Below are 25,648 nucleotides of genomic sequence, written 5' to 3' on the forward strand. Positions count from 1 at the left end.
TGGGTTCCGTGTTAAGGCTGGTGCTTGACGGTCTGCCGTTCAGCTCTGTGGACAACGAATCCCACTGTTAGGACGGGGATACAAGCATCTCGTCATTATATCCAGTATCTCTGGTACCGTATTGCAAAGAACAGAGCGCATACCTTTTTATTTAGCCACACCATTTGCACTATGACCCTAACCAATAACATCCTTTCTCTACAGGAAACAATGACCAAGAACAATTTCTACGTTAGCGTTTTTATTGTTGCTATTTTTACGTTTATTAACACCAAGTGAATTAAAAGTACTACTAATTTAACTGCACAGCATCACATATTTACCCCATGTAGTCTTTAATTCGCGTTGGAGACAGGACTTGGTTGATTGACGTTATCTAGGCAACGCTAGTTAGCTGCTAACGGTAACTAACAATGGCTAACTGTATGGTTTTTCACACTCAAATAGCCTCCATCATGGAGGTTCTAGCGAATTCAGCCGTGGCAGAGATCAGTAAACTCGTAGACGACGACTATGCAGTGTTTCGTTTGGAAATAACGCAAAGCCAGAAAGAAAACAGGACATTGAGGAGGAAACTACAGCTACTGGAACTGAAGGTAGCACGGGAGCGCGCAGAGAGGACAATGCGAGAGCGATACAGAGGAATTGCAAGAGGTATATTTTGCAGAAGGCCAAGGCTGCGGGGGCTCTCGAACCCGGTTCGCATGCGTTTATAAGTGTTACCTGGAATTGTGTCTTGCTCAGTTTTTGATAGTATGCAATACTTCCCCTGATTACTTGGCTATCTTACGCATTGTTGTATTTTACTTTTATTTCACGAGGCAGGCAAATTCAGAACAAATTCTTATTGCACAAAGACACTCATATTATAACCAGATTCTTGATTTACTGAATGTACTATTATCTTACTTTTAAAAATAATGTGACGGATGGAACATAATCAATAAATAGTATGTCAACAAGTTATGAGAAGTGTTACCTTACATTCCTGCCAATTGTAGACTGTAAATAGCGTATAATATAGCTTTGAGCATTCACATGATTTAATTTAACCACCCCTTTCCCCCAATCACTCTCTTAGGTGAAGGACATCTCACTGGAGGCCACAGGAATGTTGTAAAGCCAGCGGGACACAATGGATGGAGAAATGACCAACCCATATCTATAGATGAGGGGAGTGGAACCTCAACCCAGCATGTTATCGTGATAGAGGTTAGTGTAGTAGTGTAACAAAAAATTACAGTACATCAAATGTGACTTGTTCATTTCAGAAATGCTCCCCTCAGCTATTCACTGGCTCACAACAATATGTATCTGCCCTAGGGAAGTTTGTGAGACTTCCCTACGACATTGTCATCCAATTCAACCATTGTACCGATTATAACCTCCTCTGTTCTTGTGTCAGTCTGTAGATGCGGAGGCTGCAGGTCCTGGGGTCAAGCAGGAGAGGTCTGAAGGAGAGGTGGACCCACAGCACAGCAGAGACATCCAGATTGGAGCAGCGGCTGGAGTGGCGCCCCCTGTAACCACAGAGGACCTGACCGCCGCGCCCCAGTCTAGGACCCGTTGCAGCATCCCGGGGGTCAGTGGAATGCTGAACGCCACCCTCAAGTCAGAGACGGATGCCGAGACTTTAACTGTAACACACCGGCTCTTACACACAGGGTCTGACCACAGATCAGACCACAGATCAGACCCAGAGAGACTGGTGCTGGGGCCACTTGTCTGTCCTCCTGCTCCTGGCTCAGATTACTTACCAGTATTTCATCAGAGCCAGAGGACGGTTCATTCCCGTGGAGATGGTGACGTGTTAGACACTGGGGTTGATGATCTGTCTTGTTCTTATGATACAGAGATGGTCCCTGGCAACATATCCTTAGGTTTAGAGACCCAGACTGATCTGTCTAGAGGGGACTGGAACCGGTACAGTAGTAGTATATACTCCGAAGGGTGCCTAGATAAGAAAGGGGAGGTTATAGTGGTAGATGAGGTGACTGTGAAAGTAGAGGGCGATGCTCCTCCCACATGGAATGCAGATAGTCACCTTGGAGACGGACACTCGCAGGGCAGAGATTTCTTAGATTACAGGGGAAGCTTAGAGACAAATCTAAATGTCACAACCAATTCTCCTTTACACGCGTTCAGGGATCGCAATCCAGTGTCCACGTCGATGGGGCCTTCAGATTCACACGGCCGTGTCCATTTCGATCAGGTATTGAACTCAAACAACAGGGCTAGAGCCCAGGCTCAGGGAGGAGGAGTCACATCAGGCAATAGTAAAGAGAAACGATTCTTCTGCATGTTCTGTAACAAAGGCTTCAGGTGCCTGCAGAAGGTGGAGATCCACCAGAGGGTCCACACAGGGGAGAACCCCTTCAGCTGTACCCAGTGTGAGAAGAGGTTCTCCCGCCAGGACCACCTGAAGAGGCACCAGATGGTCCATACAGGGGAGAAACCGTTCAGCTGCCCCCAGTGCGAGAAGAGGTTCTCCCGCCAGGACCAGCTGAAGATGCACCTGAAGGTCCACACGGGAGAAAGGCCGTTTGTCTGTACACACTGCGGGAAGAGGTTCTCAGAGAGGAGCTACCTCAGGATACACCAGCAGAAAATGCACGCGGCCCTTGTATAGTGACATGTAATCAGGATTGAAAGTAAGGCGGTCCTGACGGCGTCCCAGCAAAATAAATAGTGAGGTTACGCCGTACCTGTAAAACATGAACCTATCACAATAATTAAAACAAAATGTAAAAAAAACTTTTGACTATTATACCTTTATTTTTCATTAGGCTACCACATATCAGAGGCATGAACAATTTGCGAATGGACTTGAAAACAAGTGGTATAACAAAATGCAATGTGGTTCGACGAGAGCACTGATATTTTTCCAAGGCAGAGATGAATGGCTGACACAGAGACTTGTGTGGACAGTAGTATAAATGTCTCTTTCCATTTCCATGTTTGGAGGCTGGAAATACAGTGTCTTCAGAAATGATTCATACCCCTTGGCTTGTTCCACATTTTGTTGTGTTACAGCCTGAATTCAAACTTGATTAAAAAAAATGTCTCTCACCCATCGCAACATGTTTTTAGAAATGTTTGCAAATTTGTTGAAAATGGAATACAGTTATCTAATTTACGAACAATTCACAATCCTGAGTCAATACATGTTATAATCACATTTGGCAGTGTTTACATCTGTGAGTCTTTCTGGGTAATTCTCTAAGAGCTTTGTGTACATGGATTGTACAATATTTGCACATTATTATTTTAAAAATTCTTCAAGCTCTGTCAAGTTGGTTGTTGATTATTGCTAGACAGCCATTTTCATCTCTTGCCATAGATTTTCAAGCTGATTTAACATTTGTTGTCTTGGTAAGTGTATATTTTGCCTTGTGATTTAGGTTATTGTCCTGCTGAAAGGTGAATTAATTTCCCGGTGTCTGGAGGAAAGCATACTGTACCAGGTTTTCCTCTAGGATTTTGCCTGTACTTAACTCTTAACTTCCATTTCTCTTTTATCCTGAAAAACACCACAGTCCTTAACCATTACAAGCATACCCATAACATGATGCAGCCACCATTATGCTTGAAAATATGGTGAGTGGTACTCAGTAATGTGTTGTATTGGATTTGCCCCAAACATAACACTTTGTATTCAGGGCAAAAAGTTAATTTCTTTACCACATTTTTTACAGTATTACTTTAGTGCCTTGTTGCAAACAGGATGCATGTATTGGAATTGTGTTATTCTGTAGAGGCTTCCTTATTTTCACTCTGTCAATTAGGTTAGTATTGTGGAGTATCTACAACTTTCTTGAGCCATCCTCAATTTTCTCCTGTCACAGCCATTAAACTCTAACTATTAAAGTCACGACTGGCCTCATTATTGAATCCCTGAGCGGTTTCCTTCCTCTCTGGCAACTGAGTTAGGAAGGACGCCAGTATCTTTGTAGTGAGTGTGTATTGATACACCATCCAAAATGTAATGAATAACTTAATACTCAAAGGGATATTCAGTGTCTGCGACAACAATTGAAAACGACAACAATTGAAACGGCTATAGGTGACTTTCTTTGCGAGGCATTGGAATACCTCCCTGGTCTTTGTGGTTGAATCTGTGTTTGAAATTCACTGATGGACCTTTATAGATAATTGCATGTGTGTGGTACAGAGTCATAAAAAAATCATGTTAAACTCTATTGCTGAACTTATTTAGACTTGCCATAACAAAGGGGTAGAATACTAATTACTAATTAATTAGTAAAAATGTCAAACATAATTCCACTTTGACATTATGGGGTATTGTGTGTAGGCCAGTGACAAAAACACTATATTTAATGCATTTTCAATTCAGGCTGTAACAACAAAATGTGGAAAAAGTCAAGGGGTGCGAATACTTTCTATAGGCAATCCTGGACCCTGACTCTAGATATTATAGAGACTGGGCTAACAAAGCTAACTTTTTAGGTCAATAATATGCTGTTTTTAATCAACATTTTGTTTGCTTTATAATCGTGAGATAAATTAAACTAGTTATTAGCTAGCTAGTTAGTTATACCTAGGTAGCTAACAAGGTTAGCTGTCTTTTCTCAAAATGAACCTCATTGTGCTTCTACATCTGCATTGCTTGTTATTTGGGGTTTTCAGGCTGGGTTTCTGTATAGCACTGACATTTGCTGATGTAAAAAGGGCTTTTTAAATACATTTGATTGTTTGATTGTAGCTAGCTATTTCTTGTCCCTTATGCTAGCCTTTACAGCCAAATCTGACTTCAGAAAATTAGACCCTGTGCCAATTGTGCGCCGCCCTATGGGACTCCCAATCACGTCCGGTTGGGATACAGCCTGGAATCGAACCAGGGTCTGTAGTGACGCCTCTAGCACTGAGATGCAGTGCCGTAGACCGCTGCACCACTCAGGAGCCCAAAAGTATTCTAGACCGTTTCTCCCTCTTGCTGCATTTAACAGTGAATTTCAAACACAGATTCAACCACAAAGACAAGGGAGGGTTTCCAATGCCTCGCAAAGAAGGGCATCTATAGGTAAAGGGAACACTAAAATAACACATCCTAGATCTGAATGAATGAAATATTCTTATGAAATACTTTTTTCTTTACATAGTTGAATGTGCTGACAACAAAATCACACAAAAATTATCAATGGAAATCAAATCTATCAACCCATGGAGGTCTGGATTTTGAGTCACACTCAAAATTAAAGTGGAAAACCACACTAAAGGCTGATCCAACTTTGATGTAATATCCTTAAAACAGGTCCAAATGAGGCTCAGTAGTGTGTGTGGCCTCCACGTGCCTGTATGACCTCCCTACAACGCCTGGGCATGCTCCTGATGAGGTGGCGGATGGTCTCATGAGGGATCTCCTCCCAGACCTGGACTAAAGCATCCGCCAACTCCTGGACAGTCTGTGGTGCAACGTGGCGTTGGTGGATGGAGCGAGACATGATGTCCCAGATGTGCTCAATTGGATTCAGGTCTGGGGAACGGGTGGGCCAGTCCATAGCATCAATGCCTTCCTCTTGCAGGAACTGCTGACACACTCCAGCCACATGAGGTCTAGCATTGTCTTGCATTAGGAGGAACCCAGGGCCAACCGAACCAGCATTTGGTCTCACAAGGGGTCTGAGGATCTCATCTTGGTACCTAATGGCAGTCAGGCTACCTCTGGCGAGCACATGGAGGGCTGTGCAGCCCCCCAAAGAAATGCCACCCCACACCATGACTGACCCACCGCCAAACCGGTCATGCTGGAGGATGTTGCAGGCAGCAGAACGTTCTCCACGCGTCTCCAGACTATGTCACGTCTGTCATGTGCTAAGCGTGAACCTGCTTTCACCTGTGAAGAGCACAGGGCACCAGTGGCGAATTTGCCAATCTTGGTGTTCTCTGGAAAATGCCAAATGTCCTGCACGGTGTTGGGCTGTAAGCACAACCCCCACCTGTGGATGTCGGGCCCTCATGGAGGCTGTTTCTGACCGTTTGAGCAGACACATGCACATTTGTGGCCTGCTGGAGGTCATTTTGCAGGGCTCTGGCAGTGCTCCTCCTGCTCCTCCTTGCACAAAGGCAGAGGTAGCGGTCCTGCTGCTGGGTTGTTGCCCTCCTACGGCCTCCTCCACGTCTCCTGGTGTACTGGCCTGTCTCCTGGTAGCGACTCCATGCTCTGGACACTACGTTGACAGACACAGCAAACCTTGCCACAGCTCGCATTGATGTGCCATCCTGGATGAGCTGCACTGCCTGAGCCACTTGTGTGGGTTGTAGACTCCGTCTCATGCTACCACTAGAGTGAAAGCACCGCCAGCATTCAAAAGTGACCAAAACATCAGCCAGGAAGCATAGGAACTGAGAAGTGGTCTGTGGTCACCCCCTGCAGAACCACTCCTTTATTGGGGGTGTCTTGCTAATTTCCTATAATTTCCACATGTTGTCTATTCCATTTGCACAACAGCATGTGAAATGTATTGTCAATCAGTGTTGCTTCCTAAATGGACAGTTTGATTTCACAGAAGTGTGATTGACTTGGAGTTACATTGTGTTGTTTAAGTGTTCCCTTTATTTTTTTGAGCAGTGTATATTTTTTAAAGCAGACATTTAATATCCCTTTGACCATGGTGAAGTTATTCATTACACTTTGGTGTATCAGGAGCAGATAGCGTCAAAGTAGTGGAATGTGGTAGTGGGTTTTTAATGAATGTAGGGTTAGTTGGGTGTTTCTTTTTATATATATTTATTGTTTGTCTTTTTCTTTGTCTTCCCCAATTTATTTTATATCACAAAGTATAATGGATTTATATTATAGTCCAGTTGGGGGAGGTAATGCAACATACTGGATGCCAACCGCCAACTCCAAAGAAGAAGAAGTAAACAGGAATCAAGAACACGTTAGCGTTTTTATTTATACAACAATGGAACTCGTAATATGACTCTTTTAATTGTACAGCATAACATACTTATCCCATGTAGTCGATTTGGAGATAGGACTTGACTGATAGATGCTGTATATAACAGTATTCATAATATTAAGCATTACTAGCTGGCCAACGCTCTGGTTAAACCGGATGTCCTCAGATAACTCTGGGCCCAGTGTCCTCAGTCAAGTTCAGAGCCTACGTGCAATAACATGATTATCCTCGCACAAAACAGCTCAAGGGAAGGACACATGGCTACCATCACTCAAAATATACTCCCCTGCAAACTACAAAGAACATCCTGCAACACTAACGAGCTTAGAGTGCCAAACTATTTCACTGACATTGATCCCTGCATGCACTCCTGCAAAAACAGGAAACACCTTAGCCTAACGCAGAAACTGCCAGTTCCCCTTATCTCACGCTTCCTTGACATTTCATGAGCACGCATACTCACACTCCATCCCCCTCTACTGGTCGGGTGCCAAGAGCAGGGGACTCTGCTGTGCACCAATGGGGCTCCTGCTCTGGCTAGAGCAGGCCCGCCTCCAACTCTTCAAGACCAGTCAGAAGACCAACACGACGAGACTCCACCTACATTATTCTGTGTATACATTCTGCTGCAAAACTCTTGTCTAAGCAGCCTAATTAGCTGACTCCTCACAGAGCCATATGCTTAGGTCCGTGCACGCTTAACTGCAGGACAAGATATCTCTGACTTTAAATAAACTGCCTTTTTGCTACACCTGATTCCACTCTGTCCAGCGTCGTTGTTTTGCACTCCCTCTCCAGTATGTGAACACCAACAATGCTATCTAGGTAACGTTCATGTTAGCCTGCTGCTAACAATGGCTAACTCGAACTGTGTGGTTTTTCACACTCAAATAGCCTCAATCATGGAGGTTCTAGCGAATGCAGCCGTGGCGGAGATCTGTAAAGTCGTAGACGACGATTATGAAGTGTTTCGTTTGGAAATAACTCAAAGTCAGAAAGAAAACAGGGCATTGAAGAGGAAACTACAGCTACTGGAAATGAAGGTGTCACGGGAACGCGTCCTCGCCAGCCCCAGAAGTGTCAAGATACTCGACCGATACAGAGTAACAGCAAAAGGTACATTTTTGCAGAATAGCCCTGGCAATATGTAGAAATTGTTACTTTTTCATGAGAACGTTACACTTACAAGGGTGCGTTCCTAAATTCACGCTGCCTATCTACTCCGATTTCAGAGCACTTTCGTCTGTGCCAGAGAGCCCAAATAACTGCTTAATTTACGAACGCGAAACACCTGTTAAATATGACCGGTGTCAGTAAACGTCGGCAAAAAAAACGTAATTAAATTGTTGCGTGCGCAGTTTGTCACCAACGCTATACATAACATGAAAACAGCCAGCTCTGATAGGGCGAGTAAAATGGTCAGAGTGAGGTGTTCTCTCGTGTCTGGAAGTAACTAGCCAACTTTAGACAGTTAGATTAGGTGCTTGACTGCAGTTGTGAGGTCAGAACGCTCTGATGAACCCAGCTCCTCCGCCAGAGCTTTACAAACACACCGTTGGCACACAAGTACAGTTTGTGGCCCTGAACACATGGAACCATCGTAAAACAAAAAAAACTCAACATGGAGGCTTTTTTTCCATTCCGCCATAACCAAATAATGTGTTTTGTGTCATCTACAATATCAAACATAATACTACAGAAAAGTTTATGTATACCCACCCTTATGTTTTGATGGTCAATGACTACAAGGATGCCATGCACAACCTCAAACCTCATTTTTGCTATTCCATCTGTAAACTGTTAGTGTCTTAACGACCGTTCCACAGGTGCATGGTCGTTAATTGTTTATGGTTCATTGAACAAGCATGGGAAAGAGTGTTAAAACCCTTTACAGTGAAGTTATTTAGATTTTTACTAATTATCTTTGAAAGACAGGGTCCTGAAAAAGGGATGTGTATTTTTTTCCTGAGTTTATATATATATACACACACACAGTACCAGCCAAAAGTTTGGATACCTGCTCATTCAAAGGTTTTTATTTTGACTATTTTCTAGAATAATAGGGAGGACCTCAAAACTATGAAACAACACATATGGAATCATGTAGTAACCAAAAAAGTGTTAAACAAATAAATTATATTTTATATTCTTCAAAGTAGCCACCCTTTGATGAGAACTTTTGCACACTCTTGGCTTTCTCTCAACCAGCTTCATGAGAAATGCTTTTCCAATGCTCTACATATGCTGAGCACTTGTTGGATGCTTTTCCTTCATTCAACTGTCCAACTCATCCCAAACCATCTTAATTGGGTTGAGGTCGGGTGATTGTGGAGGCCAGATCATCTGATGCAGCACTCCATCACTCTCCTCCTTGGGCAAATAGCTCTTACACAGCCTGGAGGTGTGTTTTGGGTCATTGTCCTGTTGAAAAACAAATGATAGTCCCACTAAGCGCAAACCAGATGGGATGGATTGAAGAAATTTCAAAGTTCTTGAAATGTCCGGTTTGACTGACCTTCATGTCTTAAAGTAATAATGGACTGTCCTTTCTCTTTGTTTATTTGAGCTGTTCTTGGCATAATATGGACCTATTTGGTAAAAGACCATCTTCTGTATACCACCCCTACCTTATCACAGAAAAACTAATTGGCTCAAACTTAAGGTGTAAAGAAACTCCACAAATTAACAAGGCACACCTGTTAATTGAAATGCATTCCAGGTGACTACCTGATGCTGGTTGAGAGAATGCCGGGAGTGTGCAAAGCTGTGAAAGGCAAAGATTTGTTTAACACCTTTTTGGTTACTACACGATTCCATGTGTTATTTCATAGTTTTGATGTCTTCACTGTTATTCTACAATGTAGAAAATAGTACAAATAAACATACAACATATGTAAGGTCCCTCAGTCAAGCATTGACTTTCAAGCACAGATTCAACTACAAAGACCAGGTAGCTTTTCGAAAGCCTCATAAAGGAGGACAGGGATTGGTAGATGGGTAACAATGACAAATCAGACATTGAATATGTCCTTAATTAAGCATGGTCAAGTTAATAATGTAGGCTGTGGATTATATATTAAATCCTCCAGACAAAGGTGCAGTCATCCTTCTGACCTGAGCTGCAGGACAGAAAGAAAACTGCTTAGAGATGTCACCATGAAGCCATTGGTGATTTTTTTTAAAACAGCTACTGAGTTAAATGGCTATGATTGGAGAACAGGATGGATCAACATTGTAGTGACCACAATAATGACCTAAATAATGAGTGAAAAGAATAGAAATATACAGAATAAAAATATTTATAAACATGCAACAAGGCACTAAAGTAATACTGCAAAGGAATGCACTTTTAGGCCTAATTGCATAGCCTTATGTTTGGGGCAAATCCAACAACACATCACTGAGTAATTGCCTCCTTATTTTCAAGCATTGTGGTGGCTGCATCATAGTATGGATATGCTTGACATCGGCAAAGACCAGACACTGGGAGAGGAATTCACCTTTCTGCAGGACAATAACCAAAAACAGAATGCCAAATCTACATGGGAGTTGCTTACCGAGAATACAGTGAATTACTTAAATCTGCTTGAAAATCTATGGCAAGACTGAGCTTGATTAAAAAAGATATATGAAAGAAAGAAGAATGAACAAATATTGTACAATACAGGTGTGCAAACCAAAGAAGACCCACAGCTGACTCGGGAGGAATAATTATCTAATCAAGGTATATTAGTGTTTATTTTTCATTCATTTAAAAAAAAGTATTGTGTAGATTGTTGACCCCAAAAAAATACAAATCAATTTGAATCCCACTTTGTAACACAAAATGTGAAGAAATCCATGAGGTGTAGACTTTCTACAGCCATTTCCTGTGCAGTTTGGAGTGAGACAGAGCTCACTCTAATCTCCTGTTCTATTCCTTATTACCCTTGACCGGATCATGACCAAAACCACATCATACAAATCCAGAAATATGGAGTGGACCCTCTTCTCCCAGCTGGAAAATCTCTAGCAGTGTTTTCCACAAGCACATGGAGTAGTCAGCCAAAATAGAAAAAGTAGTCAGCCAATGAAGTAAATAGCCCAAATTATCTTAAATTAAAGGTTCCATTTAAAATCAAACAAATTGTGTGATGGGCACTTTTTTTCAAATTACAAAATGGGTCCCTAAAATAAACAGAACAGATGCTCAATTAAATTCTGGCTTGTCGGTAGCTTACCGAATCGTATCGGTCAGAGCCGTTCATATGGCTCCCTAATTTGCATACTGGTCGGCATTTTGGCGATTATTTGCAGATAAATTATGAAAACATTCAATGAAGAATCCTCATCACTACAGGAACAATCAGAGAGAGAGCCTCACTCTGGTCAAAAATATTATAAATGTAAACATTTAAAAATTGTTTAACGTCACTGTCTGGCATGTCCTGATGGACTTCATATCGACAATACGAACACGATCTTTAGTTTATTTGTCCAGATGCGATATCATGGACAAAAAGACGTTGTATGAGTTATATAACAAATATTTAAAAATGTGCCAGAAAACAATGGGTTAAGTGGATCTCGACTCATCATTACCACGTATGGGACGTGCAAATGCACTCACAGCGACGAGGAAGGAGCATCACGCTCTCTCCCTTCGTGTAAATAAATTGGACTACGTCAAAGATGATCTATTATACTGACAAGATATTTGAGTGGCCGCTCTAATAATGGAAATACATGTCCTCAATGATGGAAGGTAGGCGAGGTCAGGTGGGACCATTCTAGCCAATGAGAGGGCAGATACGTGTGACCAACAGGCATAATGAAGTTGTTTTTCGTCAAAGTTGCCGGAATGCCATGAGCATCCACTTATCAGTACATTTTGTAACAGCCTAAACATTACGAAACTTCTAATCGATCAAATAAGCCTCATATAATTCGACACTCATCGATCTCCATACAAAAAAAGGGCTCATCTCAAGCGAAAAGATTTTGGAAGGAGTAAATCCTCTCACTTCGGCTCTGACTGCAACAACAGCGCACGCAACCCACAGACTCGGGAACCGGAAGGAGGGACAGACAGCAGACTGTCAAACCGGCAGTGTTTCCTTGTCATTGCTTACTTTGACTGACAGGTGCCTGTCCAATCAATAGAAAGCTAGAAGTTGCATATAGTTTATTCTACCGGGAGAGGGCTCGGCAACTTTTTTTCTGACTAGCAAAGTGAAAAGTAGCCTAGTTAATTTAAGTGAAAAAATAAGCCATTTGAAAATTAGTACTATAATCTGTTTAACTTTTAGTTGTAGTTGCCCTGGACAAACACACATTCAGCTCATTTTAGGGCTTGATGATTAGTTGTGTTGGTGTTTCATACTGGAGAGGGAATGCAAAACAACGACGCTGTCCTGCCGTTTATCGTGCACGGACCTAAGCAATGCGACTCTGTGAGGAGTCAGAATAATTAGGCTGCCTCGCCAGAGTTTACAACAGAATGTATACACAGAATAATGTAGGTGGAGTCTCGTCGTGTTGGTCTTCTGACTGGTCCTGAAGAGTTGGAGGCGGGCCTGCTCTAGCCAGAGCAGGCGCCCCATTGGTGCATAGCAGAGTCCTCTGCTCACGTCACCCGACCAGTAGGGGGGGTGGAGTGTGAGTGTGCGTTGTTTCATGAGATGTTTGTGTGTCAAGGAACGTAAGATAGGGGAAACTGGCAGTGTCTGCTTTAGGCGCAGGTGTTTCCTGTTTATGCAGGAGTGCATGAAGGGTTCAATGTCAGTGAGATAGTTTGGCACTCTAAACTCGTTAGTGTTGCAGGATGCTCTTTGTAGTTTTACAGGGGAGTATATTTGCGTGATGGCAGCTGTGTGTCCTTCCCTTGAACTGTTTTGTGCGAGGATAATTATGTTATTGCACACAGGCTCTAGACTTGACTGAGGGCACTGCGCCCAGAGTTAACTGAGGGCACCCGGTTTAACCAGAGCGTTGGTCTGCTAGTAATGCTTGATATTGGATTATTTATATAACAGTTGACAACTTGAATCAGGTGGCTTGTCCAGGGTTACAAAACAAATGTGTACTGTTGGGGTACTCAAGGAATAGGGTTGGGAAACACTGGTCTAGACAATAACCTCTCATTGTGCATTTGTCCAACTCATCACATTTGTAGGTCTGAGCAGAACTGCCTCAAAACAAATTTCCACCTATAATACAACAGCAATGTCAAATTTGTTCTGTTGTATGGTTTGGAATGTTCCCATGTTGTCAAGAACCACTTGAAAACGGATGTAGTCTTTCAGCAGTGGTTGTCTCGAGAATCTGCTGCATCTTCTGGCCCCGAATAAAATACACAACAGTACGTTATACAAGAAGACCAGTTGCCAAAATTTCACACAACACTTCAAGAGACATTCTCAGAATGCCCAGTTTTGACTCATTATGGGCTTATGTCCCAGTGAGGAGGAAGTGGATTGAGTAAGTGCGTCATCCATGCCATGAATCTTGCCTAAATTAACAACTGTATAAATGGACACATACTGTATACTCTCGTCTAAATTGACAACTGGTTTGACCTAGATGGACACTTGCACTCCAACCTTCAACCCGGTACATCTAAAGGAAGTTCCTTCCATCTTAACTTTTTTCTCCTCTTGCCACATTGTGTCAGGCTGTTGTGAAGCACTCTGACAGTAGTTGTTGTGAAAAGGGCTATATAAATGAGTCTGGGGCTGGACGTCAATCAACAAATACAAAGCAGAATTTATTGGGAGATTTTCAAATGTTCTGTTTCGTTCTTCTTGAACGTCTCAAAATGAACTTGATTGATATCTTTAATGTTAGTCGTTAAGGAGAATTGTGAAGTGCTCCTAAATGGAAATGTTATTTTCTGAAGTAATAATTTGAGTGGTGGGTGGCATTTGGAACCGCCAAGCAATTGAGATGCATACGTGCCCATGAAATCCCTGGGCCCAGACAAATCAAAGGATCTTCTTGTGTTCCGTGAATTCACAGGGGTCACACAGTATCCACATTCACAACCAGGGGCAAGAACACTGCAGCAGACAACTATGGCTCTGTATGCCACGGAAATATTATATTGTGTATGTTGTCAGAATCTGCAATTTTCAGTGGATTTCTTCCCATGGCTTACCATGGTAATCCTCCATTAGATAATAAACTGAACTATTTATGATGTTGTACTGGGCGTCATTGTAACATAGGTGTAGACGTCACCTTTTCTGTGTTTATCATGTTTGATTCAGAAGATATGATGCAAAATACATTTAGTTACGGCTGAATGACAAATTGTCGTTTTTGCGATGGCTCCATATCTGAACATATTCAGGGCCCCAAAATGTACCAAGTTACATGCTTTTATGAAAAAGTGAACATATCACCTAAAGTTTGGCACATATTGATTGGACTATATGACAGAGGCTGTGGGGCCTATAGCCCTGTTCTCCTCAGCATGTGTAACTTTAGATGTGTTAACCAGAATTGGGTCTTGGTCAGTTTCTGGATAGTATGAAATAATTCCGCTGATTATTTAGCTGTCAAAGACGCACTATCATATTCTAACCAGATTATTGATTTACTCAAGGAAAACAATGTGATGCATGAAACATATCAATCTATAAATAGTATATCATGAAGTTATGAGAAGTGTTACTTTACATCCTTACCAATTGTAGACAATGTCAAAAGTGTACAATATAGGGTTGACCGTACCTAACCAGTACGTACCTCTTTCCCTCAATCACTCTCTCAGGTGAAGGACATCTCACTGGAGGCCACAGGAGCTTTGTGAAGCCAGCGGGACACAATACATGGAGAGATGACCAAACAATCACTGTTGATGAGGGGAGTGGAACCTCAACCGAGCACATTATTGTGATAGAGGTTAGTGTAATAGTATTACATCAAAATTACAGTACATCAAATGTGGCCAGTTTATTTCAAAAAGGCCCCCCTCAGCTATTCACTTGCTTACATGTACATCCGTATTTATCTGCCATAAGGGAGCTTGTGAGACTTCCCTATGACATTGTTATACAATTCAACTGGACACCGGTAATAATAACCTCACTTCTTGTGTCAGGCTGCAGATATAGAGGCTGCAGGTCCTGGGGTCAAGCAGGAGAGGTCTGTAGGAGAGGAGGACCTCCAGACTGCAGCACTGCCTGAAGCCACGGAGGACCTCACTGCCGCCGCACCGCAGCCCAGGACCCGACGCAGCATCACGGAGGTCAGTGGAATGCCGAACGCCGTCCTCAAGTCCGAGACAGACACTGAGACTTTAACTGTAACACACAGCCTCTTACACACAGGATCTGACGACAGATCAGACCCAGAGAGACTTTGTCTGAGGAGACTGGGCTGTCCTCCTGCTCCTGGCTCAGAGTATTTCCCGCTATTTCACCAGAGGACTGTTCATTCCCTTGGTGATGGTGACTCGTTAGACACTGGAGGCAATGATCCGTCTTGTTCTTACGCTACAGAGATAGACTCTGGCAACATGCCCTTGAGTTTAGAGAGACAGACTGATCTGTCTAGAGGGGACTGGAACCGGTACAGTAGTAATCTATACTCTGAAGGGTGCCTAGATAAGAAAGGAGAGTGTCTGGTTGTAAATGAGGTCACTGTGAAAGTGGAGGGCGACGCTCCTCTGACATGGAATGTAGATAAGACTCACTTAGGAGGACACTCTCAGGGCAGCACCAGTGACTTCTTAGACTACAGGGAAAGCTTAGAGACAAATCTAAATGTCCCAACCCACTCCTCTTTACCCGCGTTCAGGGATCGTGACCCAGTGTCCACGTCAATGGGGCCTTCCGAGTCACACGGCCGCGTCCTTTTCGATCAGGTATTGAACTCAAATGACAGGGCTACAGCCCAGACTCAGGGAGGGGGAGCCACATCAGGATATAGTAAAGAGAAACGGTTCCTCTGCATGTTTTGTAACAAACGATTCAGCTGCTCCCAGAATGTGGAGATCCACCAGAGGGTCCACACAGGGGTGAAACCCTACAGCTGTACCCAGTGTCACATGTGCTTCACCCAGTCTGGCGCCCTAAAGAGGCATCAGAGAGTCCACACAGGGGAGAAACCCTACAGCTGTACCCAGTGTCACATGCGCTTCACCCAGGCTGGTCACCTGAAGAGGCACCAGAGGGTCCACACGGGAGAGAAACCGTTCACCTGTACGCACTGCAGGAAGAGGTTCTCAGAGAGGAGATGCCTCAGCATACACCAGCAGAAAAACCATTCCACTCTATAACAAAGTAACCATTTCACTCGATAGCTTCTGAGGCTTAGATAGACTCAGCGAGATGATGTAGATGCAAAAAGTAAACAGCGGGTCAATTTCCATAACAACTAAGAGTGTTGAAGTGCAAGGCCCAGACATTGTAGGATATATAAGCCTAAAGTCAATTACATATAGTGTTTGTACTGTATAGGCCAGTGTTTACCAACTCCAGTCCTCAAGTCTCCCAAAAGTACACATTTTCGTTGTAGCCGCGGACGAACACACCTCATTGTCCAGTGCTACAATAAAAATGGGTTCTGTTGGGGGACTTGAGTTGGGAAACACCGTTGTAGGATATGATGTTCATAAATGCCTATTTTATTACTTCCATTCAACTACTATATTCTTTCCCCCAAGATATTTTTAATGAGAAAATGCAGTTTTTCAGTTGAGACGTGTGGTTTTCATATGGTGTGTTTAAAACTTGTTTATGTTCAATAAACACCTAAATGGGACTTTTCATTCTAAGACTTTCATTGAGACTCTCTTTAGTATACATCACATCTAATATCACGATATTCTGCATATTCTGATAGCGCTTTATAACCATTATACACTTACTAAATATACCTACCTACACACAGACACCTACTGTACATGTCAAAATAGTCAGGTTTGTCTTGACTTATCATAGGGGACTTATTTTTACCCACAACATATTTCTATGTATGTCCACCATGATGGGTTTAACAACAGTGAAATCATTCTGTAACTACAGTATAGGACTCAAATGTAGTGGGGATGGTTAAACACTCCACGTTGAAAGTGTTTTCATTACCTGTGTTTACGTACCTGAGGGAGTACATGTCTGTATCACCCGTCTCTTCCAGGAGGAGGAGGGTCCAAATCAAATTAAATCAAATCAAATTGTATTTGTCACATACACATGGTTAGCAGATGTTAATGTGTGTGTAGCGAAATGCTTGTGCTTCTAGTTCCGACAATGCAGTAATAACCAACAAGTAATCTAACTAACAATTCCAAAACTACTGTCTTATACACAGTGTAAGGGGATAAAGAATATGTACATAAGGATATATGAATGAGTGATGGTACAGAGCAGCATAGGCAAGATACAGTAGATGGTATCGAGTACAGTATATACATATGAGATGAGTATGTAAACAAAGTGGCATAGTTAAAGTGGCTAGTGATACATGTATTACATAAGGATGCAGTCGATGATATAGAGTACAGTATATACGTATGCATATGAGATGAATAATGTAGGGTAAGTAACATTATATAAGGTAGCATTGTTTAAAGTGGCTAGTGATATATTTACATCACTTCCCATCAATTCCCATTATTAAAGTGGCTGGAGTTGAGTCATTGTCAGTGTCAGTGTGTTGGCAGCAGCCACTCAATGTTAGTGGTGGCTGTTTAACAGTCTGATGGCCTTGAGATAGAAGCTGTTTTTCAGTCTCTCGGTCCCAGCTTTGATGCACCTGTACTGACCTCGCCTTCTGGATGATAGCGGGGTGAACAGGCAGTGGCTCGGGTGGTTGTTGTCCTTGATGATCTTTATGGCCTTCCTGTGACATCGGGTGGTGTAGGTGTCCTGGAGGGCAGGTAGTTTGCCCCCGGTGATGCGTTGTGCAGACCTCACTACCCTCTGGAGAGCCTTACGGTTGAGGGCGGAGCAGTTGCCGTACCAGGCGGTGATACAGCCCGCCAGGATGCTCTCCATTGTGCATCTGTAGAAGTTTGTGAGTGCTTTTGGTGACAAGCCGAATTTCTTCAGCCTCCTGAGGTTGAAGAGGCGCTGCTGCGCCTTCTTCACGATGCTGTCTGTGTGAGTGGACCAATTCAGTTTGTCTGTGATGTGTATGCCGAGGAACTTAAACTTGCTACCCTCTCCACTACTGTTCCATCGATGTGGATAGGGGTGTTCCCTCTGCTGTTTCCTGAAGTCCACAATCATCTCCTTAGTTTTGTTGACGTTGAGTGTGAGGTTATTTTCCTGACACCACACTCCGAGGGCCCTCACCTCCTCCCTGTAGGCCGCCTCGTCGTTGTTGGTAATCAAGCCTACCACTGTTGTGTCGTCCGCAAACTTGATGATTGAGTTGGAGGCGTGCGTGGCCACGCAGTCGTGGGTGAACAGGGAGTACAGGAGAGGGCTCAGAACGCACCCTTGTGGGGCCCCAGTGTTGAGGATCAGCGGGGAGGAGATGTTGTTGCCTACCCTCACCACCTGGGGGCGGCCCGTCAGGAAGTCCAGTACCCAGTTGCACAGGGCGGGGTCGAGACCCAGGGTCTCGAGCTTGATGACGATCTTGGAGGGTACTATGGTGTTGAATGCCGAGCTGTAGTCGATGAACAGCATTCTCACATAGGTATTCCTCTTGTCCAGATGGGTTAGGGCAGTGTGCAGTGTGGTTGAGATTGCATCGTCTGTGGACCTATTTGGGCGGTAAGCAAATTGGAGTGGGTCTAGGGTGTCAGGTAGGGTGGAGGTGATATGGTCCTTGACTAGTCTCTCAAAGCACTTCATGATGACGGAAGTGAGTGCTACGGGGCGGTAGTCATTTAGCTCAGTTACCTTAGCTTTCTTGGGAACAGGAACAATGGTGGCCCTCTTGAAGCATGTGGGAACAGCAGACTGGTATAGGGATTGATTGAATATGTCCGTAAACACACCGGCCAGCTGGACTGCGCATGCTCTGAGGGTGCGGCTGGGGATGCCGTCTGGGCCTGCAGCCTTGCGAGGGTTAACACGTTTAAATGTCTTACACACCTCGGCTGCAGTGAAGGAGAGTCCGCATGTTTTCATTGCAGGCCGTGTCAGTGGCACTGTATTGTCCTCAAAGCGGGCAAAAAAGTTATTTAGTCTGCCTGGGAGCAAGACATCCTGGTCCGTGACTGGGCTGGATTTCTTCTTGTAGTCCGTGATTGACTGTAGACCCTGCCACATGCCTCTTGTGTCTGAGCCGTTGAATTGAGATTCTACTTTGTCTCTGTACTGACGCTTAGCTTGTTTGATAGCCTTGCGGAGGGAATAGCTGCACTGTTTGTATTCGGTCATGTTACCAGTCACCTTGCCCTGATTAAAAGCAGTGGTTCGCACTTTCAGTTTCACGCGAATGCTGCCATCAATCCACGGTTTCTGGTTAGGGAATGTTTTAATCGTTGCTATGGGAACGACATCTTCAACGCACGTTCTAATGAACTCGCACACCGAATCAGCGTATTCGTCAATATTGTTATCTGACGCAATACGAAACATATCCCAGTCCACGTGATGGAAGCAGTCTTGGAGTGTGGAGTCAGCTTGGTCGGACCAGCGTTGGACAGACCTCAGCGTGGGAGCCTCTTGTTTTAGTTTCTGTCTGTAGGCAGGGATCAACAAAATGGAGTCGTGGTCAGCTTTTCCGAAAGGGGGGCGGGGCGGGGCCTTATATGCGTCGCGGAAGTTAGAGTGACAATTATCCAAGGTTTTTCCACCCCTGGTTGCGCAATCGATATGCTGATCAAATTTAGGGAGTCTTGTTTTCAGATTAACCTTGTTAAAATCCCCAGCTACAATGAATGCAGCCTCCGGATAAATGGATTCCAGTTTGCAAAGAGTCAAATAAAGTTCGTTCAGAGCCATCGATGTGCCTGCTTGGGGGGGATATATACGGCTGTGATTATAATCGAAGAGAATTCTCTTGGTAGATAATGCGGTCTACATTTGATTGTGAGGAATTCTAAATCAGGTGAACAGAAGGATTTGAGTTCCTGTATGTTTCTTTCATCACACCATGTCTCATTAGCCATAAGGCATACGCCCCGCCCCTCTTCTTACCAGAAAGATGTTTGTTCCTGTCGGCGCGATGCTTGGAGAAACCCGCTGGCTGCACCGCCTCCGATAGCGTCTCTCCAGTGAGCCATGTTTCCGTGAAGCAAAGAACGTTACAGTCTCTGATGTCCCTCTGGAATGCTACCCTTGCTCGGATTTCATCAACCTTGTTGTCAAGAGACTGGACATTGGCGAGAAGAATACTAGGGAGTGGTGCACGATGTGCCCGTCTCCGGAGTCTGACCAGAAGACCGCCTCGTTTCCCTCTTTTTCGGAGTCGTTTTTTTGGGTCGCTGCATGGGATCCATTCCGTTGTCCTGTTTGAAAGGCAGAACACAGGATCCGCGTCGCGAAAAACATATTCTTGGTCGTACTGATGGTGAGTTGACGCTGATCTTATATTCAGTAGTTCTTCTCGACTGTATGTAATGAAACCTAAGATGACCTGGGGTACTAATGTAAGAAATAACACGTAAAAAAAACAAAAAACTGCATAGTTTCCTAGGAACGCGAAGCGAGGCGGCCATCTCTGTCGGCGCCGGAAGTACAGCACAGAGGTTCTGCTGGTGAAGGAGGAGGGGTGTGAGGAGGGTCTGGGAAACCCTGAGGGGACCATGGTCATGGAGGACAACCAGACTACACCTCCTCCTGAACCCACAGAGGAACCAGCTGAACAGCACAGGACCACACACAGTCTCACTGAGGTGAGCCCACTGTGAACTACTGTCTGAATGGTATTAGGTCAGGGCCCGTATCCACAAAGCCTCTCAGAGTAGGAGTGCTGAACTAGGATCAGTTTAGCCTTTTAGATCAATGACTCTTTGTGGCTACGGGCCCAGGTCTTGATTAAATTTGTCGTAAGTGTGGGACCATGCCTTTTGAATGATCAAACCATTAGAGTGTCAAGTAATCAAATCAACTATCATGTTTGCATGGTGCTCATATCAATACATCAGAAGATGCTCCATAGCAGGGTCCTCATATCAGATTTCTTGATCCAACATCCTCTCACTCTGTATCTCTTACAGTCAGTAGACATGGAGGATGGAAAGCCTGATCTGCTGTTGGTCAAAGAGGAGACAATAGAAGATGTACCAAAGAGCATTGACCTGCTGAGTGGACTAAAGATGGGGGAGCAAGGTAAGAGGGAAATACATATAGCCTACATACAGTAATAGATCTTTAATGGGAATAGTGATGCACCTGGCTATTATTTCTTAATTCATAAAATCAATACAACTTATGTTTACATACAAAACCACACGTTATAATGTATGAACTTGACCTGGTAATTGACGAAAACATATGTAGATTTTTCTCTGCCATGTTAAAAATTATATTTTGTAACCTCTTCCTGTAGGTGATTGGCTGGAGGCTAACAGAGGAGACTGGGGAGCCGTCTTGGATTCCCAGACCCAGACTGGTGCAGCCAAGGGCCCAGGGGACGACATCACTGAGCAGGACAGGACCAGAGGCGACATAGTGGAGGTCAGTGGATGGTACAGCGTCCTCAACTATGGGCTGGGGAACAACACTGTTAACCACAACCAGAAACAGACAGTCGAACACAAAACAACCAAACTTAGTATCCATGACAACAGACTGGCTGAGACCAGGGCGAGGCGTAGATTTGGTCTGCGGGGACGGGGAGGTGTCCGTATGAGAACAGGAGAGAACAGACACAGACTGCTAGCGATGCTCCGTCCTGCTCCTATAGTTGTGATTCAGGGAGACTAATGGTGCCTCAGGTTAACCCCTAACAGGTTCTGCCTTCAGCCTGCCTTCTATAGGATCTATCAACTGGAACATGGACCCTGTGACAACACAGACACTACCTGGCCTTCATCCTACTCACACTCTCCTAATGTTAAACCAGACCTCAGACAATACCAGAGCCTCAACACTAAAAAGCTACACAAGCCTATTGACAAATGACAGTAGTAGTAATGCTATCAGTAGATCTGGTGGCAAAGAGAAGCTCTTCCAGTGTTCGTTCTGGGGAAAGCCTGCAGATCCACCAGAGGATGCACACAAGGGAGAATACCCTTCAACTGCCCCCAGTGTGAGAAGAGGTTCTCCCGTCAGGACCAGCTGAAGATGCACCTGAAGGTCCTCACGGGAGAAATGCTGTTCACCTGTACTCACTGGAGGTAGAGGTTCTCAGAGAGGAGCTACCTCATGATACACCAGAAGAAAATGCACACGGCCCATGTATAGAGTATAGTGAGATGTAATGTAGTACTAGCTAGTTTGCAGTTAATTATGTTGGTTATGGATGCATAGGGAACTGGATGAGATGAATTGAGTTAAGAATGATGAGAGAGAGTAGATGATATGTTGATGGCTGGTGTCCTAAAAAGTGTCATGTTTACATAATGTAATTTTGAACCTTTTCCAGAGTTTTCTAAAATACATTTTATCAAATTTAAAGAAAATGTAAAGTGTTACCATAGTGAGAAAAGTTATTCTACTTGTCACGTGTCCTTTTGTGGAATAGATGTGACTAATGCTATTTTGTTGAATTTGGTTATTTTTTTAATCATTCCAATGGCTCCATATTGTTAGGTACTTGAATCACAGTTTTTTAGAGAGGCTTGACTGTGTTTAACATTTTATAATATTGTGTCATGTTTCTGTGTGTACAGTAAAGTTTCTTATATAAACCTTCACATGCTCTTCTGTACAATTTATGTTTGCAGTCTGCAGTCCATGAAGACCTGCTGATATCCAGTGTTACTGGTGGGAGAGACTGGACCTCCAAAGCGGCTGGTCACAAACCCTGGCCCCGGATGAGAACCATGGATCAGGAGCCGTCACTATTCCTTCCTGAATCGGAACCAGGACCCAACTGCAAGAGACAGAGACTCCACCACCACACAGAACACAACCAGTGGACAGATGGACTGAACAACCTCAGTCCTGGTGGTCATCAGAGAGACAGAGGCTCCAGTCAGGGATCCAGTCTGCAGCCCAGACCCTTCTCTTCACAGTCTCAGTGCAGAGATGAAGCAGGGCCTGGGGCTGATAGAGATAGACCCTCCTATTCCTATGATACAAACACCACAGTATCCATGATGAACAGAGATGGTCACCCTGGACTTCAGCCTTCACAGAGAGTGGTGGGAGACCCCCCTGGTGGTAGTCTATCAGCAAGTCTGTCTTCTCCTTCAGGATCTCATTTAATGTCTGGTGACTGGGTTCATAGAAAGCCTGGGTCTAGCTTTCCTCAGTTACCTCAAGGTTACCCCACCAATGCAGACAGGTTCAGGATGGGCGTTTACCACAAGAAGCACCTAGCCTATAGCACAGCACACAATCCCAGCAACACCCAAACAATGACTAGAGGTCAAGGAGGGAGCTCAAAGACTAACCACCTGACGGCGGTGGCGCCTGCTTCTACCTCCTCTGTCATTGGGTCACAATGTGGAAGGCCGGGCATTAGGACGGATGCCGACAAGCCGTACGCCTGCCCCACGTGTGGGAAGCGCTTTGCTAAGACTAAATATATGAAACAGCATCAGAACATTCACACCAAGGAGAGGCCTTTCAAGTGCAAACTATGTTACAAGAGCTTCTCCTTCCTGAGTTACCTCATCAGACATAGCTGTGCCCACAATGGGGAGAAATTGTAGCTATTCTTTAGCTGAAATATTTTATTTATAATGTGAAGTGTACTGGGGGTAAGACTTTTGGGGATTACTAGGTCCCTTAGTTGAGCATCTGGGTACACTCACATGATACAGACTTGTTGTTTTGGTGTGCTAGCCGAAACACTGACATTGAAGTGTATCACTATTTCACCTCTGAACTTGGTTTTGCCTATGTTCTATTCATAACAATATGTTTTATAACCCCTTTTTAAAACACATTATTTGGCATAGTCAGGTGGGATCTGTTCATTTATGTACAACAACAGAAAAATAGGTGATCAAATATTTTAATAAATGAGATATCATGTTGTCCTTTTGATTTAAAAAAAAGCAAATAAAATTAACTTATCATTAAGAATTAAACATGACCTTAGTTTCGTTGGCTTCCTACGAACCTATAGGGCAAGGACCGAGCTTTAAAGGGTTTCCACTAGGTTCCACAGTTAAAGTAAAAAGAAAGTGCTATATTGTAAAAATTCCTGAAAACAAATTTATTTTCTAATTTAACTTTAGGGATAGGCAGAAAGTTAGCATTGGGGTTAAGATAAATTGTAGAAATAGGGGTTTAGCCATAATTATGACTGTGGAAACTGGTGACGGCCGCTTGAAAGATCATGAATAGGAGGTTTGACGTGTGGGGATTGGGATGGGAGGAAGAAGTGGGGCCTAAACGGGTAATTGTGTGTTCAGACTCTACTACTAGCCTGGTTGCGCTGAGAGAAGGGAAGGAAGTAAGTCAAAGGAACACCCAGACCTGATAATAGAGCTGTTGCCACTTTATAGGGTGGGGCAGAAAGAGATTAAGGTTGGTTTTCTGTGGTTCCAGCTCATGTTGGAGTAGGGAGAAATAAGGCAGCGGATAAGGTAGCGAAAGCAGCTCTGAAGAGGGAGGAGGTAGATATGGTGGTACCATTCATCTAGAATTCTGTGAGGAAGGTCAGTGGGTATCTGGGGAGTGAAATGAGGGGTGGGGTGCTGTTGACAAGGCTGAGGTTGGGTCATTGTGGATAGGGAAATGGGTTATTGTTAGTGAGGAAACACCCAGATGGGAAGTGTGAGGTAGAGACTGAAGTACACTATCAGTCAAAAGTTTGGACACCTACCCATTCATGGATTTTTTTTCTTAATAATAGTGAAGACATCAAAATAACACCTATGGAATCATGTAGTAACCAAAAAAAGTTTAACAAATCTAAATATATTTTAGATTCTTCAAAGCAGCCACCCTTTGCCTTGACAGCTTTGCACACTCTTGGCATTCTCTCAACCAGATTCATCTGGAATGCTTTTCCAACAGTCTGGAAGGAGTTCCCACATATGCTGAGCACTTGTTGGCTGCTTCTCCTTCACTCTGCGGTCCAACTCATCCCAAACCATCTCAATTGGGTTGAGGTCGGGTGATTGTGGAGGCCAAATCATCTGATGCAGCACTCCATCACTCTCCTTCTTGGTCAAATAGCTCTTACACAGCCCGGAGGTGTGTTTTGGGTCATTGTCCTGTTGAAAAACAAATGATAGCCCCACTAAGCCCAAACCAGATGGGATGGTGTATTGCTGCAGAATGCTATGGTAGCCATGCTGGTTAAGTGTGCCTTGAATTCTAAATAAATCACTGACAGTGTCACCAGCAAAGCACCCCCACGCCATTACACCACCTCCTCCATGCTTTACGGTGGGAAATACACATGCAGAGATCATCCGTTCACCCACACCGCTTCTCACAAAGACATGGCGGTTGGGTCCAAAAATCTCAAATTTGGACTCCAGACCAAAGGAAATATTTCCACTTGTCTAATGTCCATTGCTCGTGTTTCTTGGCCCAAGCAAGTCTCTTCTTCTTATTGGTGTCCTTTAGCAGTGGTTACTTTGCAGCAATTTGACCATGAAGGCCTGATTCACAGTATCCTCTGAACAGCTGATATTGAGATGTCTGTTACGTGAACTCTGTGAAGCATTTATTTGGACTACAATTTCTGAGGTTGGTAACTAATGAACTTAG

The 25,648-nt window shown here is 43.9% G+C and overlaps 1 protein-coding gene across 5 annotated transcripts; it reads left to right on the forward strand.

Annotated features, from left to right (window-relative positions):
- The first annotated feature begins 18 nt into the window (after positions 1–18).
- LOC115137551 (early growth response protein 1-like) lies at positions 19–24,012 on the forward strand. Of its 5 annotated transcripts, XM_065024820.1 has the most exons (9): positions 190–626; positions 7,973–8,039; positions 14,677–14,807; positions 15,007–15,153; positions 17,046–17,058; positions 20,552–20,703; positions 21,028–21,139; positions 21,360–21,487; positions 22,699–24,012. In XM_065024820.1, the coding sequence occupies exons 1-9, from the start codon at positions 414–416 to the stop codon at positions 23,629–23,631; spliced, it is 1,896 nt and encodes a 631-aa protein (XP_064880892.1). In that variant the 5' UTR covers positions 190–413; the 3' UTR covers positions 23,632–24,012. The 5 variants fall into 5 exon arrangements, with proteins under 5 accessions (XP_064880891.1, XP_064880890.1, XP_064880892.1 ...); XM_065024816.1 differs by lacking the exons at positions 190–626; positions 17,046–17,058 and having other exon boundaries at positions 7,460–8,039; positions 20,497–20,703; XM_065024817.1 differs by lacking the exons at positions 190–626; positions 17,046–17,058; positions 20,552–20,703 and having other exon boundaries at positions 7,464–8,039.
- The last annotated feature ends 1,636 nt before the right edge of the window (positions 24,013–25,648 follow it).

This window comes from Oncorhynchus nerka, linkage group LG11 (assembly GCF_034236695.1).
Source record: "Oncorhynchus nerka isolate Pitt River linkage group LG11, Oner_Uvic_2.0, whole genome shotgun sequence".
NCBI lineage: Eukaryota > Metazoa > Chordata > Actinopteri > Salmoniformes > Salmonidae > Oncorhynchus > Oncorhynchus nerka.

Coding starts and splice junctions, on each gene's coding strand:
- LOC115137551 (XM_065024816.1), top strand. CDS start 7,778: ATGGCTAACTCGAACTGTGTGGTTTTTCACACTCAAATAGCCTCAATC. Junction 21,140..21,359: donor ACTAAAGATGGGGGAGCAAG/GTAAGAGGGAAA, acceptor CTCTTCCTGTAG/GTGATTGGCTGGAGGCTAAC. Junction 21,488..22,698: donor CCAGAGGCGACATAGTGGAG/GTCAGTGGATGG, acceptor TTATGTTTGCAG/TCTGCAGTCCATGAAGACCT.